At 44.8% G+C, this 14900-nt stretch overlaps 1 protein-coding gene across 7 annotated transcripts in view; it reads right to left on the bottom strand.

The window, feature by feature from the left end:
• Positions 1-14900, bottom strand: part of LOC147018638 (sperm motility kinase 2B-like) — a 170380-nt gene that overhangs the window by 132119 nt on the left and 23361 nt on the right. For all 7 annotated transcript variants that reach the window (XM_085898523.1, XM_085898524.1, XM_085898525.1 and 4 more), the window contains exons 3-6: positions 14029-14077; positions 11821-11886; positions 4980-5050; positions 4774-4830 (exon numbers count right to left, since the gene is read on the bottom strand). In XM_085898523.1, the coding sequence (XP_085754649.1) occupies positions 4774-4830; positions 4980-5050; positions 11821-11886; positions 14029-14077 (243 nt within the window). The remainder of the gene's footprint in view (positions 1-4773; positions 4831-4979; positions 5051-11820; positions 11887-14028; positions 14078-14900) is intronic.

The following is a 14900-nucleotide window of genomic DNA, read 5'->3' as shown; positions in this document are numbered from 1 at the left end:
TCTTCCTATTGCTGACCCTCCAATCAACTGTGTTCTCCTTCGTTTGTGGAAACACAGGCAGCAATGAACCTGTTGAAATGGGTAAAGCGCCTGGGATCTATAGCATCCATGCTGAACTTCTCAAGGCTGGTTGAAATGCTGTCCTCATGTCGTTTCATGCAGGTCTGTGGGCCACCTGGAATACAGGCATCATCCCAACTGCCGAGAAGAGGGGCCTTGTTGTCCCTCTCTGGAAAGAGAAGGGTGATAGCCAGAATTGCAACAACTACCGAGGGGTGACGCTGCTCTCAGTGCCGGGCAAGGTCTTTTCTTGGATAATTCTTGTTAGTGTACACCACTATCTGCTTGAGAACCAGCACACAGAGCAGTCAGGCTTTACACCAAAGAGGTCAATGATTGACCGTATCCTTGCTTTTCAGGTCCTCACCGAAAGCATATGAGAGTTTTGGCAGGGGCTGCTTGCAACCTACTGTATGTTGATCTTTGCAAAGCATTCAATTCAGTGAATCAGGATGCCGTCTGGAGGATTCTTGGTCTTCATGGAGTGCCACCCAAACTGATCAACCTGATGTCGGAACTATACTCTGGTACTGAGAATGCTGTGAGATGTGGTTCGCCCATCTCCGACTGATTTCCACTTGTTACTGTAGTTCATCAGGGGTGTGTACTGGCCCCCAAGCCTGGTGTTGGCTTTGTGGTTAGGGTGGCGGCTTGGGATCCTAGGGTCCTGAATTCAAGCCCCATTGGCCACTGAATCAATAGACCAGGGGGTTGACTCAGCCCGTCATCCTTCCGAGGTCGGCAAAATGAATACCAGTGTGTACTGGTAGAGGGGCACTGCACAGCGACACAGTCGTGCTTCCAAAAAATGATAGCTACCCCGGTAGCGAAGCTGCCATATGCAAGAAGAAGACGACTGGTCCCCTCACTTTTCAACACTTGTCGGGACTGGATTCTGGGGAGGATGTCAGAGAGATCAAGCTGTGGTACATCGTTTGGGAATGTCAAGACAATCTCTGACCATGATTTCACAGATGATGCAGTCATCTTTGCAAACACTCTGGATATCCTTTTGGGGGCCTGCAAAGTACTGAATGAGGAGTTGGAGCAGCTGAGATTATGGGTTGCCTGGATCAAAACTAAGATCCAGGCTTTCAATGACACAGTGGATGCTGCTATCTTGTCTGTACCTATTTGTGGTGAGGATGTTGAGCTCACAGAGAGATCCACTTCCCTTGGCAGTGATATTCATGTCATAACTACTGCTGGAAAGGCATGGGCAAATCACCCAAAGTAATCCAGAGTTGCTTTTGTGCAGAATACAGTCGTTTAACCATGGATGTTTATGGACCATTAGTATATGGATTTTCCATTCTGAAATAATGGAAATCCCATGCAGGTTTTAAAAATTCCAACTTGTTCACTGATGTAAGCAAACTGTCTTTTATGGTCATTTTATTCATGCTCATCGCAAGTTGCTTAAGGGCAAAGGCATTTTCGACATTCATCGTATGGATTGGTACCACACATCAACTCAAACAAGCATGATAGGCAATTTGCTCTCTCTCTCTCTCTGAAGGTAATTAACGAGTGAACTGGGTTTTCTAATTACAATTTCAAACTAACCTGGTAATTGTCAGAAGATTAGATTGGTTTCCAGAAGTTTCAACTCCAAATAATTGGGTGGATGATGGAAAGGCAGTGGACAAAGTCTATCAAGACTTTAAGAAGGCATTTGATAAGGTACCACATTGGAGGTTATTGGCCAAAGTGAGGGCTTGTAGAGTGGCTGGTCAGGTAGCTAATTGGATTGCAAACTGGCTGAGCGGTAGGAAGCAAAGATTGGCTGTGAGTGGGAGGATGTCTTGCTGGGAGGATGTAGGTTGCGGGGTACCTCAGGGATCAATATTCAGACCATTACTATTCATTATTTACATCAACGATTTGGATAATAGGGTAAAGAGGAGACTTTCCAAATTTACAGATGACACAAAGCTTGGAGGTGAGCTGGATAGCAGAGGGGGTGCTGATCAGATTCAGGAAAGTATTGATACTTGCAAAGATTTGGCAAAAGATTGGCAGATGGAATTTAACCTGAGCAAGTGTAAGGTGTTGAGGATGGGAAAGAACAATGAAAATAGAGATTACAGGATGCAAGGGATATTTTTGGAGTGTGTTACACATAAGGATCTGGGGGTGGTAATAGATATGGCAGGTAAGCAGGAAGCGCAATGCCAGGTAGCTATCGGAAAAGCAAATAGGGTTTTCGGTTGTATTCGGAGGGGGATCAATTATAAATCAAAAGAGGTGGTGTTAACATTGTACAATAATTTATAAAGGCCACATTGCGAATATTATGTGCAGTTCTGGTCACCAAAGTTCCGGAAGGACATGGATGCCGTAGCGAGGGTTCAGCGCAGGGCTACTAGATTGATTCCGGGCCTAGCTCGACTCAGCTATGAGGAGCGGCTGAAGGAGACAGAGCTTTATACACTAGAAAGGAGGCGGTTTCGAGGAGATATGATGGAGATGTTTAAGATAATGAAAGGTACAGATAAAATAAGTACAGATTAATTATTCAACAGAGTAGACAGTGATCGGACCATGAGCCATTGCTTGAGAGTAAAGAAGAGGAGAGTTAAGATGGTAGCAAGGCAAGGGAATTTCACTCAGAGAGTAGTTAATGCATGGAATGGCCTCCCTGGAAAGGTAGTCACAGCAGAAAAAGTAGATAAGTTTAAATTAGAATTAGATAGGTACCTGGAAGTTATGGAGATAGAGGGGTATGGGGATGTTGATGAGACTTTGAGGTAGTTTGAGCAATGATGGGTGATTGTGTACAGAGTGCTGTTGGTGGGGGTCTTGTCAAGGGGGTTGTGTGGTTGATGTGTGTTTTTAACCAAGCCCATGCCCCCTCCCTTGAGGGGAAGAAAATAAAAAAGAACAAAAGAAAAGAAAAATACAAAAACTAGAAAAAAAATCAAAAATCAAGAATCAAAAACAAAACAAAAACAAACAAAAAAATTTATTTCATGAATTAATTTTTTTTTTGCAATTTCTTCCTTAGATCTTGTGTAGATAAATTCGTATGGGGTTTGTGCAGGCATGATGGGCTGAATGGCCTCCACCTATGTTAGATTTCCTTGTATTAATTAACACCGCTGTCTTCAGCTGGATTTGTACCTCCAACTTCTGGGAGTTAATACATTATCCTCGGCAATGGGCCACCACTAAACCCACATGTATCAGCATCTTAGCTTTTTTTAACAAGGATAAGTGCCATAATTACTTTTTTTTTAACTGACGAATGGAAGAACAGAATGTGAATGCTCAGTGTAGTCTCACGTGCTTGTGAAGGTAAAGAACAGGATGCATGATAACTGTGTTAAGAAAATGGAAACAAATGGAAGGCATAGGCTCTGTTGGTGTTCATACACAACTACGACTTCTTTTAAAGACCCTAATTATAATTTGCACATTGGGGGGGAGAGGGCTGGGGGTCGGCCAGTGAGGGTATCTGGCCAAATATTTTCATGAACCGGCTGGCTAAGTTTAAGGTTCTACTGATAGTGGCAGAGAGTTGGAATTTGTCAGGGTGACAACAACAATTCCCTTACAATTCATAAATGACATTGTGATATAATATCCGCCATTCACAACCAACAGACAGGACATCCAGATTACCATCCATCCTAGGGATGACGGCACTTTGTGATGAATATGCTGGCTGCAAAGTACGAATCTGACAGTATATATATATTCCAGTTGGGAATTGAACCCAGAGAGGACCACTCAAAGGAAAGTGCACTACCTCTGCAGTATACTGACTGTCCTCTTATGTCATGATCTGCTTAATATACCACAACTATTTGCTGTTTCTATTCACACTAAAAAGTGATCTTCAGCAACACAATAAGTATTTTGTAGATTGAAAAACGTGTCCTGGTTGAGTTTGCTCAAACAATGCCCGCTTTGAATTTGAAGTCTTTTTCTTCATTTGTGTGCAGCACAAGGCTGCGGGGTAGCATCACTGGCTGAGGGTGCTGCTGATGCAATGCTCTCTGCTGGTGAGGACAGAAATTTGTAAGCTATTCAGGGTGCCGACGATAGCTCGCCGACTCTTCGCGAAGAAAACCGTGGGATCTTTAACGTCTACCAAGGAATGCTGGCAGACAGAACGTCCTTTTAACATCCATCCAAAGGACAGCACACATATTGATGAATCACCTTGCCTGTGAAACAAAGGGATGACAGTTTAGAGCTGGGTTTGGATTCAAACTCAGGCGAGAGAGCTGAGCTTAGCTGGAGTGTGCATAGCTCTCGGCCATCCTGTCAGCCCTGAATTTGAAGTGATATGCGGTTTCACTGCTGAATGCATTTTATCTTTAAACGTCTATCGGATCATGGAGCGGTGTTGGTGATATTCAGATTCAATGTCATCCAGTATATTACTCATCAACGTGATCAACACTTATCATATTTAAAATGGTCTCATCCCACCTTCAGATTAATATACTCAACTGTAACGGAATTTAAGGAACAATTTGATATTCCTACTGTACAAAAGCAAAATTGAGTGAAGATGCAATTTATTACAATTATTTCTCATTGTTTAGTGCTTTCAATCCACTCTTCTTTCATACATGCTGTGGTGGTGGTAAATGACATTTTTCAAATTGTTTGAAATACAGTTTCCAATGACAAAGAAAGAAACTTTCTTCATAACTAAATACATCATTTTAGGTTTTCATGGTGATTTGTGCAGATTTTTACCTTGATGTCCCCATGCGTCATGTTCAGGTTGTGCATGTAACCAAAGGCAGATGCAGCCTGGAAGAAGAACAAATACAAATGGTTATGGGATGGATTTGTAAATCAAGCATCTGATAATGTTCAAAATCACACTGCTCAATCTGCTGGACTGTTTCTAAACAAATTATTTGGAGAGTAAGTGAATCATCATGAGTGATGATGCTCACCTGAAGAATGATGGGCTTGACAAGCTCTTCTGAAAATTTACCTTGAGTACGCAGCATGCGGCTGAGTGTATCTGTAAACAAGAAAGGCTGTGAGACCCCTTAAGAATAGAAATGTATGTGCAGGTATGACGTGTATAAGAGGCTCTGACAAAGGTTCTGATTCTCAACTCACTCTCAAAAAATCAGTTGCCCCTCATGTCCTATGGTTGTGGACATACGGTACTCCAACCCTTTTGTTGATAAAAGCCATTGAGCATTTTATCCATCAGTAGAGACAGACATGAACCTTCAGACAGATTCAGTTTCACCCACAATATTTGGCAGGGGTTAAGGTCACTTCCTGTATAACTTGCTCACGGGAGACAATACTGTTACAAAAATGACTGAGGGTTGATTATTCATCAGTTGTTTCATGATCAGCATTAACAGAGGTGTTTTCTATCCCCCATTGGTGACAGCTGCGATTGGACATATAGGATGTGACTCCAGACGCTTCAAAACAGGGAAGATCAACATCACCCTCACCCTCGTGTCTGTCTCTTCTCCCTCTATTCCTTTTGTTCTTTTCACTAAAATCACCCCCAACCCCCCAATTGTCCTTTAACATCATACAACTCCATATTCAACACGGTTCGTCCACGTGTGCCCGGTGTGATCCTCACACATGCTATGAAAGAATGGCGCGTCTACATGTACTACTTCAGCATGACAGGACCGTGTATGTGACACTTGTGGGGCAGCTGAAGAGATCACACCATGGGGTTTGGCAGATTTGCCTTTAAAAGGCAGCGGCGTTGATGCACCAAGGAGAGATGCCAACATGACAGAACAGGCACGCCAAACCCATGTGAAAGGTTCTGAAGGGTGAGCCTGCGGAAATGAGACATTGCTGCCAACCTGCCAGACCAGCCTGCGTTATGACTCCAGATGCTCCATAACAAGGAAGACCACCACCTACACGACACCATTCTGTCTACTCTCCTGCTTGTCCCGTGTCCTTTCCCAGTTCAAGCATAGCCGTTGCAACCGACTGTCAGATTAAGCATGCCATCACTTTCTTCCATAATTCCTATTCCAGTTGCTTTCTTGTTTACTTACTGTGCCACATTCCCATTATTTATTGATTAATAAGCCCCCCCCCCAACCCCCTTTCGCATGGCAGGAGGCATATGTCTGTTGTAGTGTTTGTTTCTGGAGTTGGTGCCCCCAAATTATAATGGTACCCCAGAGTTTCTTACACCCTGAGGAGAACTAAACCACCATGTAGGTTTTTCTGCCGATTTATGAGCTCAATCTCGGAGCCGGCTGGGACTTTCAGAATTAAATTTTGCGTCAATAAAATGGGAATTAAAAGTATATGGGGTTGACAATTGTTTTTGACATTGACTTATTTTTGTGAGGTCATGACCTAATTACAGAAATTGAAACATTTTTTTCACCATAACTTTACAAAGGTTTGACCAATCAGAACAAAATTTCCCCCTCCAGATCGCCTAGACTAAGCCACAATTTTTTTTTTGTATACCTTGTCGAGGCTCGTGTGAAAGATAACACACAACACACAGCAAGGGGGGCATGAGACAAGAGGGGAGGGAGTGGGAAGGACAAAACATTGGGGAACAGAGACATTAGGAGATCTGTGGAAGGGAAAGGGATGGGACGGGAAACATGGGGAATAGAAGATGGACATTACAAGGACTTTCAGGAAGGAAAGCAGGGAATTTAAAGGAGGTGGGCTTGGGTGGATTATTGGGGGCAGAAAAGATCGAGGATTTGGATGGGGGATGATAAGAGGTGGTGGTGAACAGCTGTTTTGAAGGCCTGGAGGGAAGAATGGGAATGAATAAAGTGAGGGAGTTTATTCTAAAGGCAGGGAAAAAGAGGAAAGAAAGAGTGAAGGTGAGCAGTGATTCGTGATTTTGGTAGTTTTACCAGAACGGGGTTGTTGGCTGACCTTGAGCACCATGCGGAAATGTGGTGGGCCAAATCGCAGAGAGAGAAAGGGGGGGGGGAGAGGCGAGACTGGAGAGGAGATGGTAGAAGACATAAAGACCACCGACCAACCTGCGGTGATTGAGTGAGAGGCCCAAAGACTCAGCCTCATTGTGGGAGATGCCAATGATCCGAAATGCCTTGGTTTCTACAGCGTGAAGCCGAGAAAGGTGGGAGGCAGGAGAACCAGCCTATAGGGGAGAGCAGTACTCCATCAGGCTGTGGACAAAAGCTTTGTAAGTGGTCAGGAGCTCAGGTGGGCCGAGGAAGGACTTTGCATGATGGAGCATTCCCAGTCGGCGACTGGCTTTGGAGGCGAGGTTTGAAATGTGGCTTTCCCAGGAAAGGTCATGGCAGATAGTGAGTCCCAGAAGCTTGAAAGAAAGGACTTCTTCCAGAGGATTGTTGAGAAAGTAGATGGGGGGGTTTTCTAAATGGTCCTTTCAAAGAGACATAGTGAGAGTGTGAGATGTGTCCGGATTGAAAGACATGTTGCATGTGTTGGACCAGTTTGTGATTTTATCCAGATCTGCAGTGAGCAAAGAAGCTGCTGCTTTCCGGTCTGAGGAGTGACCAATGGTACGGCAGAGGTTGGAGTCATCAGCAAAGAGATATAGAGGATTTTCCAGAGAGTCGGAGAGATCATGGATGAAAACCAGAAAAAGAACAGGGCCCAGAACGCTGCCTTGAGGAACTCCAGCCTGAGTTCCTCAAGGAACTGAGGAAGAGGGGATGAAAGAACTCCATTTAGGGCCACACGTTGACTGCGACAGGAGAGGAAGTCTGCGAGCCATGAGTGGAGATTGTCTTGGATACCATAGGAAGAGAGTTTGGTGAGCAGGGCAGGGTGCCAGACTGTGTCAAAAGCACGTGATATGTCCAGGGATACGGCCCGGATTTCCTGTCTGGCATTGAGGCCTTCCATCCATTGTTGGGAGAGCAGAAGCAGCATATCCAGGGTAGAGTGACCTGGTCTGAAACCAAATTGATGATCGGAAATCAAGTCATTGGAGAAGAGGAAGGATTTAATGTCTGAAGCGATGATGGATTCCACAACCTTGCTGATGATTGGGAGAAGGCTGATTGGTCTGTAGTTGCAGAGATTTGTTTTTGCACCTTTTTTGTGCAGGGCAGTGATGTTTGCTGATTTCCAAGCAGATGGCAGATGACCTTGAACAAATGAGAGGGTGAATATAACAGAGAGGGTGAGCAAGAGCAGAAGAGCAGGCTTTGAGGACAAGGGACGAGGGGGGGGGAGGTAAGGAGGGTTGTTGAAACAGTGTTGTGGATTGCAGAATAGCTTAGGGGAGGGGCCGGATGAGGAGGAGAAAAGGCTGTGTGGTGCTGGGGGAGAGGGGGACAAGAGAGGGGGAATTAGGCAGTTGAGGCTCTGAGGAGGTGGAGTGAAGAGATGGAGGTGAGAGGGCAGTGGAAGGAGGAAGCTTTGTGGATGAGAGGGGGGCAACTTTGAGGAGGATGACTGAGGGGGATGAATGGTGGGAGAAAGGTGAGGGGGAGTTTTTGAGAGAAGTGAGAGGGAGGCTTGGAGGGAGAAGAGTGGGATGGATGCTTTGAGAGTGAGGGGTGAGAGGGGTGAGTTGGCACTAAAGTTGGAAAAAAAGAATGCTTGATGGAAAGTGAACATTCCTAGCAAACTGGGTTTTTTAAGTTTAGGTCAGAGATGCAATTAAATACATTACTTGATGGATGCAATAAAGGCGAATTCAGAGAATGGAGAGAAGAAATGGTGTAACAGTTGGATTTTTTAGGCAAGGTATGAAGGAAAGGTCAAATTGAGAGCAGTCTGTTTAAATAGCAGAAGAGTAGTACATTGTGATACAGTAAAGAGTACCACACGTGTGAAAAAGGAAGATGAAGCATAATAAGATATCGTTATTATTAATGTTTGAGAGAGAGTTTTCAACAGATTAAGTCATGGAAGTGTTGTAGAAAAAATTGAGGAAGAAGAAGAAGAACAAGAAGTGGAAGAAGAAGAAGACTCGAGACTCGTGAGTGTGCAAGGAGAAAGGTAGGGGTTTTTTTGGTTTAAGATAAGAAATAGAGTGATTAGTTGGGAGGGATGGGGGACGTTAGGAAAGTGGGGAAGATAGAAATTGAAGGTAATGGGAAGAAAAAACAAAACACGATCGTACACCGAGGGGAACTGGTAGGCCTCAAGCCTCAACGGTAGGCCTCAAGCACACGGTAAGACAAGGTCGACAAAATCTCACAAAATAGCACGATTTTTGAAACAAAACCAAACTAGGAACACACAGTAACATGTAGGTGAGAAAATAAACCGTTAAAACGGGACAGATAACGACCAGAAACAACTTTGAGATCGTCAGCAGAGAGATTGCATGTTATTTACATCATACCCCTCCAAATTAAAGGTCAAGGAGAAAAAGTGCATTTCAGAGATTGCACACCATTGCCAGGACTTGTTTTGTGTGGTGTTTGTATCGTTTTGTGTGGTGTATTTTCTCTGACGTTTGTGTACTGGTGTATTACGTAATTAGAACTGTCACTTTATAACTGCTGGCAGTGATGACCGGGTTCCATGAAGTCCCGCTTTGATGCAACTCTGCTGTGATCAGACACCTGAGCCAGACCCATGATGTTTTTTTTATTATCATTATTCAATTGAATTTAGAATGGGATTAATATAAATTCAATTCATATCGAATGGAAGATCAAATAGGTCCTGTCCTGCATTGGAGTAATCAGAAGGAACCCAAACATGCAAAAAGAAAAGATGAAGTCATCAGGAGCAACCTGGATATGATTTGCATTTCAGCTGCTACTCCTCCACCCACAAACCCATCTCGACACAGCCAAGTGAGCCTTGTTCAAAAAAAACAACTAGGGCACTCGGTAGAGCGCATACCTCCGCGACGCAATGTCTGAACCACGAGAACATATCAGGCCCAATACATTTTTGAGATATCGTGCTTTATATCATTTCTGGCCCCATCTCGAAATGGTGAAGAATCACTTGTAAAATTCTCGTCGTCGGATCCGGATCCGGACCTTAACCAAAATCTAATCAGTTCGTCCTCGTCACACAACCAAGCTGCCCACCAAATTTCATCCGGATCCATCCCCAACTTTTGTAATATCCTGCTCACAGACAAACAAACAGACAGACACAAACAGACAGCGGTGAAAACATAACCTCCATCCATCCTTGGTGTTCGAGGTAACGATGATTTCCAAATCATCTGACAAATCAAAGGTACATTTGTTACACATGCACTCAAGTTATATCAGTTGATGTGCAGTGGATTCAATATGATATTGTTATAGTTTTTCACCGGCGCGTCGCCACGAGCATGACCCTCGATGGAGCAGTGGGGCCGTCTCGGCTCGATCGCCCGGAATTACAGATCGCCGGCCTGGAGAAGTCCGAGGTCGGCGGGTCCTGGTTATTTTGGACCGAAATACGCCAATGGGGAGACCACGTGGGGTAGGGTGAATAGCCAAATTCTCTATATACCTAAGTACCCATGTGGTCCAGCTACTGGGGTATTCCACCCTCGATGGAATTCGTACGGAAACGAGCCGCTTAGCGAGCCAATTCCATGTGCGAAGCCGAGCGATTTTATAATCGCCGAATTCCGCCGGCCTGATTATCCTGTTACTCCGTTATAGCGGCAATGACTGCTACTTTCCCACACGCAAGACACACCCAGTCAATGCAGAAATGACATGACGAGCTGAGTACATTTAAACAATTGGGGATATTTATTTGTAATAGGCAGGGAATGAGGGAAGCACATAAGAGCACATTTATACCGATCATCAAGCAAGGCAAATAATATACAGAACAGGCACTTATACAATTCACTACTTATTAGACGGGGCCCACACACAGACACACACACACGCAGACAGAAATGGACCAAAATTGGTCTTTAATGGGACTCCAGCCCGGAGGACAGTCGGGCTGAGGGTCAGGGTAGCTGGCTACCTTGCTGCGAGTGCGCGGCTGGACGTCCACTGCTTCCCAGAGCTCCGGCCACCGTCGGACGGACCAGCGCAGCTGAACACAGCAAGGGTAAATGGGGGTCGTCGCCCCAGCTCGCAATCACGCGAAGGAGGAGGTGGGGTGATGATGAGGATGAGGACCAGGGCTGATGGCGACGAGCAAGCCCAGCCAGGTCGACTTCCGAGGCTCCTTCTCTCTTCATGGATCTGTCTCTAAAAATCTCTTCAGGAACCTTCTATCCTCTGCTTCCCTTTTCCTCCCTTCGTGGACCTTTTATTCTGAGGTCTCGCCTCCAGAAAGTGGCACTGCACGGTTCACGGTTCAGGATCGTTCTTCTCGAGCTCCATCTTCCTCACACCGGACGACCTTCTGCCCATGCGCCCTCGCATTCCTCTGAGGCGCGCCTTTTCTTCCCTTCGTGACTCATCCGCCGCCGGTGGGGGCTGCCGCATTCCATCCCCCCTGCGAGCTGCTTTTATGCCCATACAAGGCAAGGAATTCAGATCGGGGATGCAGTCTGAACACGCCCACATTCCAGCGAGCACGCGGGGGACGCTCGCTGTTCCGATGGTTTTCCGAATATAAATCGCAGCGCATTTATTTACCCATTAAACAAGGGACGGAACCCTAACTGGCAACATGTACTTACCGATATAACTGAGCTAAAGGACCTGAATGTTGAGTGCGATAGCTTTCCAAATCCGCAACAATATTTATGAGTGTGCAGTGAGCAGATGGTGTACAAATTAAGCCTCAAAACAAAGAAAGGTAAATGATTTAAGTTTACACATGCAGTATTACACAGGTTTAAACAACAGAATAATGACGTCAACAAAGAACAATGAATAAAGGGAAACTCACCTGCTTCGAAAAACTCTGTAACCATCAAACACCGATCTGTGGAGAGTGTTATGCCAAGAGCTTGAACTATGTGGGGATAGTGGAGTGAAAATAAGATAATAAACATTAGAAAGGTCATTCCTAAATTTTCCTCACCCACTTTGCCTTTAACTAATTCTGGGGTTGGCTTAACGGTTGAGGTGGCTGGCTCAAGATCTTAGGATCTTGAGTTTGAGCCCCTGTTTGTGTGGTTTGAATAACACCAGATGGGTTGACTCAGCCTGTCACCCTTCCAAGGTCAGCAAAATGAATACCAGTTTACTGGCAACAGGGGCACTGCAATAGCAGCATAGCCATGCTTCCAGAAAATGATGCAACCAGCAGCCACAGGCTTTTATCCTTGTTTCAGAAATGTTGTTTCTCAATGAATGTTTTCATTTCTCAATTCTTAAGTTACAGAGCATCTTGATAAATAACAATCATAAACTGATTCCTTCATTTTCGAGTAAGCCCTTAAATAAACTTGAATATTCTGTAGAGTATGGTGAAAAAACAAAATAACAAACTTCAACATGGTTTTAAAAACCAAGCAGAAAACAGAAAAACCACGTGTCTGCTTGCATGTTCGATTAACCAAGAGGGAAGATCACAAGATGAGGGCTGGCATGACGTATGACAGGGATGCGCAGTTCACTTTGAGCTCCCTTGCTGGGGTTCATATATCGACCAAGCTATAAACTGCTACCCTGGAATTTGGCGTGCATGATGTTGCATCAATGTGTGCACCATCCATCAGAAGGACATCAAGCCAGAGGATCCATCTGCCAGCACTGGCCGTTGGTGGACGTGAAAGACCCCACAGCATCAAGCCAGAGGACCCCCACAGCAAGAGTATGTGAGTAGTCACTGCCACCATGAACCAATTCAAAATTCCTGCCACCGTGAACCGTCCATCAAGTCTGAGCAGCTGGCTTGTGAAAGACTTGGGCCAAAATTTCCCCGAGCTAACATCACAAGATGGTGAGAATGATAGGAGCTGTTAAAAGAAGTTGGAGTCATGGTAGCACCTCATGATGGATATAATATCTATAAGTGGTGGATAATTAACTATTTACAGATGTCCTCATGCTAATGTTCATCAAGTTGTATATTGATACAGGTGAGTAAACCGTATGAGGAAATTGTTCCTTTGAGATGGCATTTACTTTAGTCTTTCACGAACACGATACTTAAGATCGTTATAGCAGGCATTTGCAATTTGTTCAGGGAGCCGGTGACAAGTCACTTCACATAGGACATCATGGGATCTATAATATCCATCAACTAGTGCTTGCAGATGGAACACTCAGCTTAACGTTAATTCAAGAGACGCATCTGATAGTTTATAGTCGGGTTGGGAATTGAACCCATGCGAGAAAGTGTAATCCTGTCGGAAGAATAATGTTATCGGAATATGACAAGGAAATGTGGTCAAATCGATGGAGCATATGGGGTTTGAATCTGGGATTCCAGCACTATGAATTGTGTCACATGGGAATGTCAAAAAGGCAAATCCAAATGGATTATTTGTAACTCGCAAATACCACCTGTCGCTTTGCTTCCAGAAATACAAAAGGGGGGAAGGAGAAAAAGAGGGGGGAAGAGGGAGAGAGGAGTGGAAGGAGAGAGCATGGAGAGTGAAGAGGAGTGGAAAGGAGAGAGGGGAGAGGAGGGAGGCAGAGCGAGGAGGGGTGGGGGAAGGGAGGACAGTGTGAGATGAGAGGAAGGGAAGCAGATGTGCGGTGGAGCGTTAATTACAATTCATACCGTCTCATCAAAATGATTCTGCAAAGAATAACAGTGAAGATGGAAACAAAATAATGTCTGAAATCCATTTTCTACCAGTCATACGATAAACACGGCCCAGAGACAAACTCCCGTCCAGACATGAACACCGCCCAGACGTGTCCGGAGACAAACACTGCCCGGACACGTCCAGAGACAGAAAGAGAGGGGATGAGGAGAGGGAGAGGGAGAGGGAGAGGGAAGAGAGTTTGCACAAAGAATATGTTATGCTTGATGGACAAAATACACACACACACACACACACACACACACACACACACACACACACACACACACACACACACACACACACACACACACACACACACACACACACACACACACACACACACGCACACGCACCCTTTTATTAGTAAAGATGAAATCCATGAAATTCACACTTACTGATACTTGGATGACTTAAGGAAGACAGCAAACGAGCTTCTCTCAAAAACTGTAATCAAACAGCACAGAAATGTATCAGCAACAGGGCAAACATCTTCCCTCCTTTATTTGTGAGGAAAACTCATACATTTGTTCCGCAACTTCATTACATTGGAATTTGATACAGTCTGGCACCCCACCTGATATCTAAACTCTCTGCTTTCGGCATCCAAGGCCTTCTCCTCTCATCGATCAATGATTTCCTCCATTCCTGTGTTTAGTGTGTAGCTATTACCTGGATCCTCTCATCTCCTATCCCTGTTGCGACTGCAGTTCCCTAAGGCAGTGTCTCCAGCCCAATCTGGTTCCTCATCTTCATCAATCATTTTCTGATTCCATGGAAAATTCAATCTATTTACTGACTCCATCCTCTGTCATATCATCCCTCATTCTTCAGACAGGCAAGGAGCAGCCTCTTCCCTCTCGACAGAGATAGAATCAGGATCTGGGTCAATAATTGGAATACGTCTTTCAACCCCAACAATCCAACACACTCACCATGTCTCGCTAAAAGGACTGCCTTGTAAACCCTCCCATCTACTTCCGAAACAAACCACCTGAAGAGGGAAAGTCACTCAAAAATTTGGGCCTATCCATCAGCCATGATCTTTCTTGGGCAGACTATATTTCCAAGATAGCCTCCAAAGCCAGCCACTGATTGGACATCCTTTGTTGTGCTAAGTTTTTTTCTTTGCAAATCTAAACTTTTGTTAACCTACAAGGTGTTTATACACAGCTTAATAGAGTAATGCTCTCTCTTTTATGCTGGTGCCCCGAACTCACACCTTTCCCTTCTTTATTCCGTGGAAAGGAAGGCCCTCAAAACCATTGGG

The sequence above is a fragment of the Eptatretus burgeri genome, chromosome 10, assembly GCF_056783735.1.
Source record: "Eptatretus burgeri isolate ZD-2024b chromosome 10, Ebu_testis_v1, whole genome shotgun sequence".
Classification (NCBI taxonomy): Eukaryota; Metazoa; Chordata; class Myxini; order Myxiniformes; family Myxinidae; genus Eptatretus; species Eptatretus burgeri.
The sequence above is the reverse complement of the archived record's forward strand: the minus strand, read 5'-3'. Positions and strand labels throughout refer to the sequence as shown.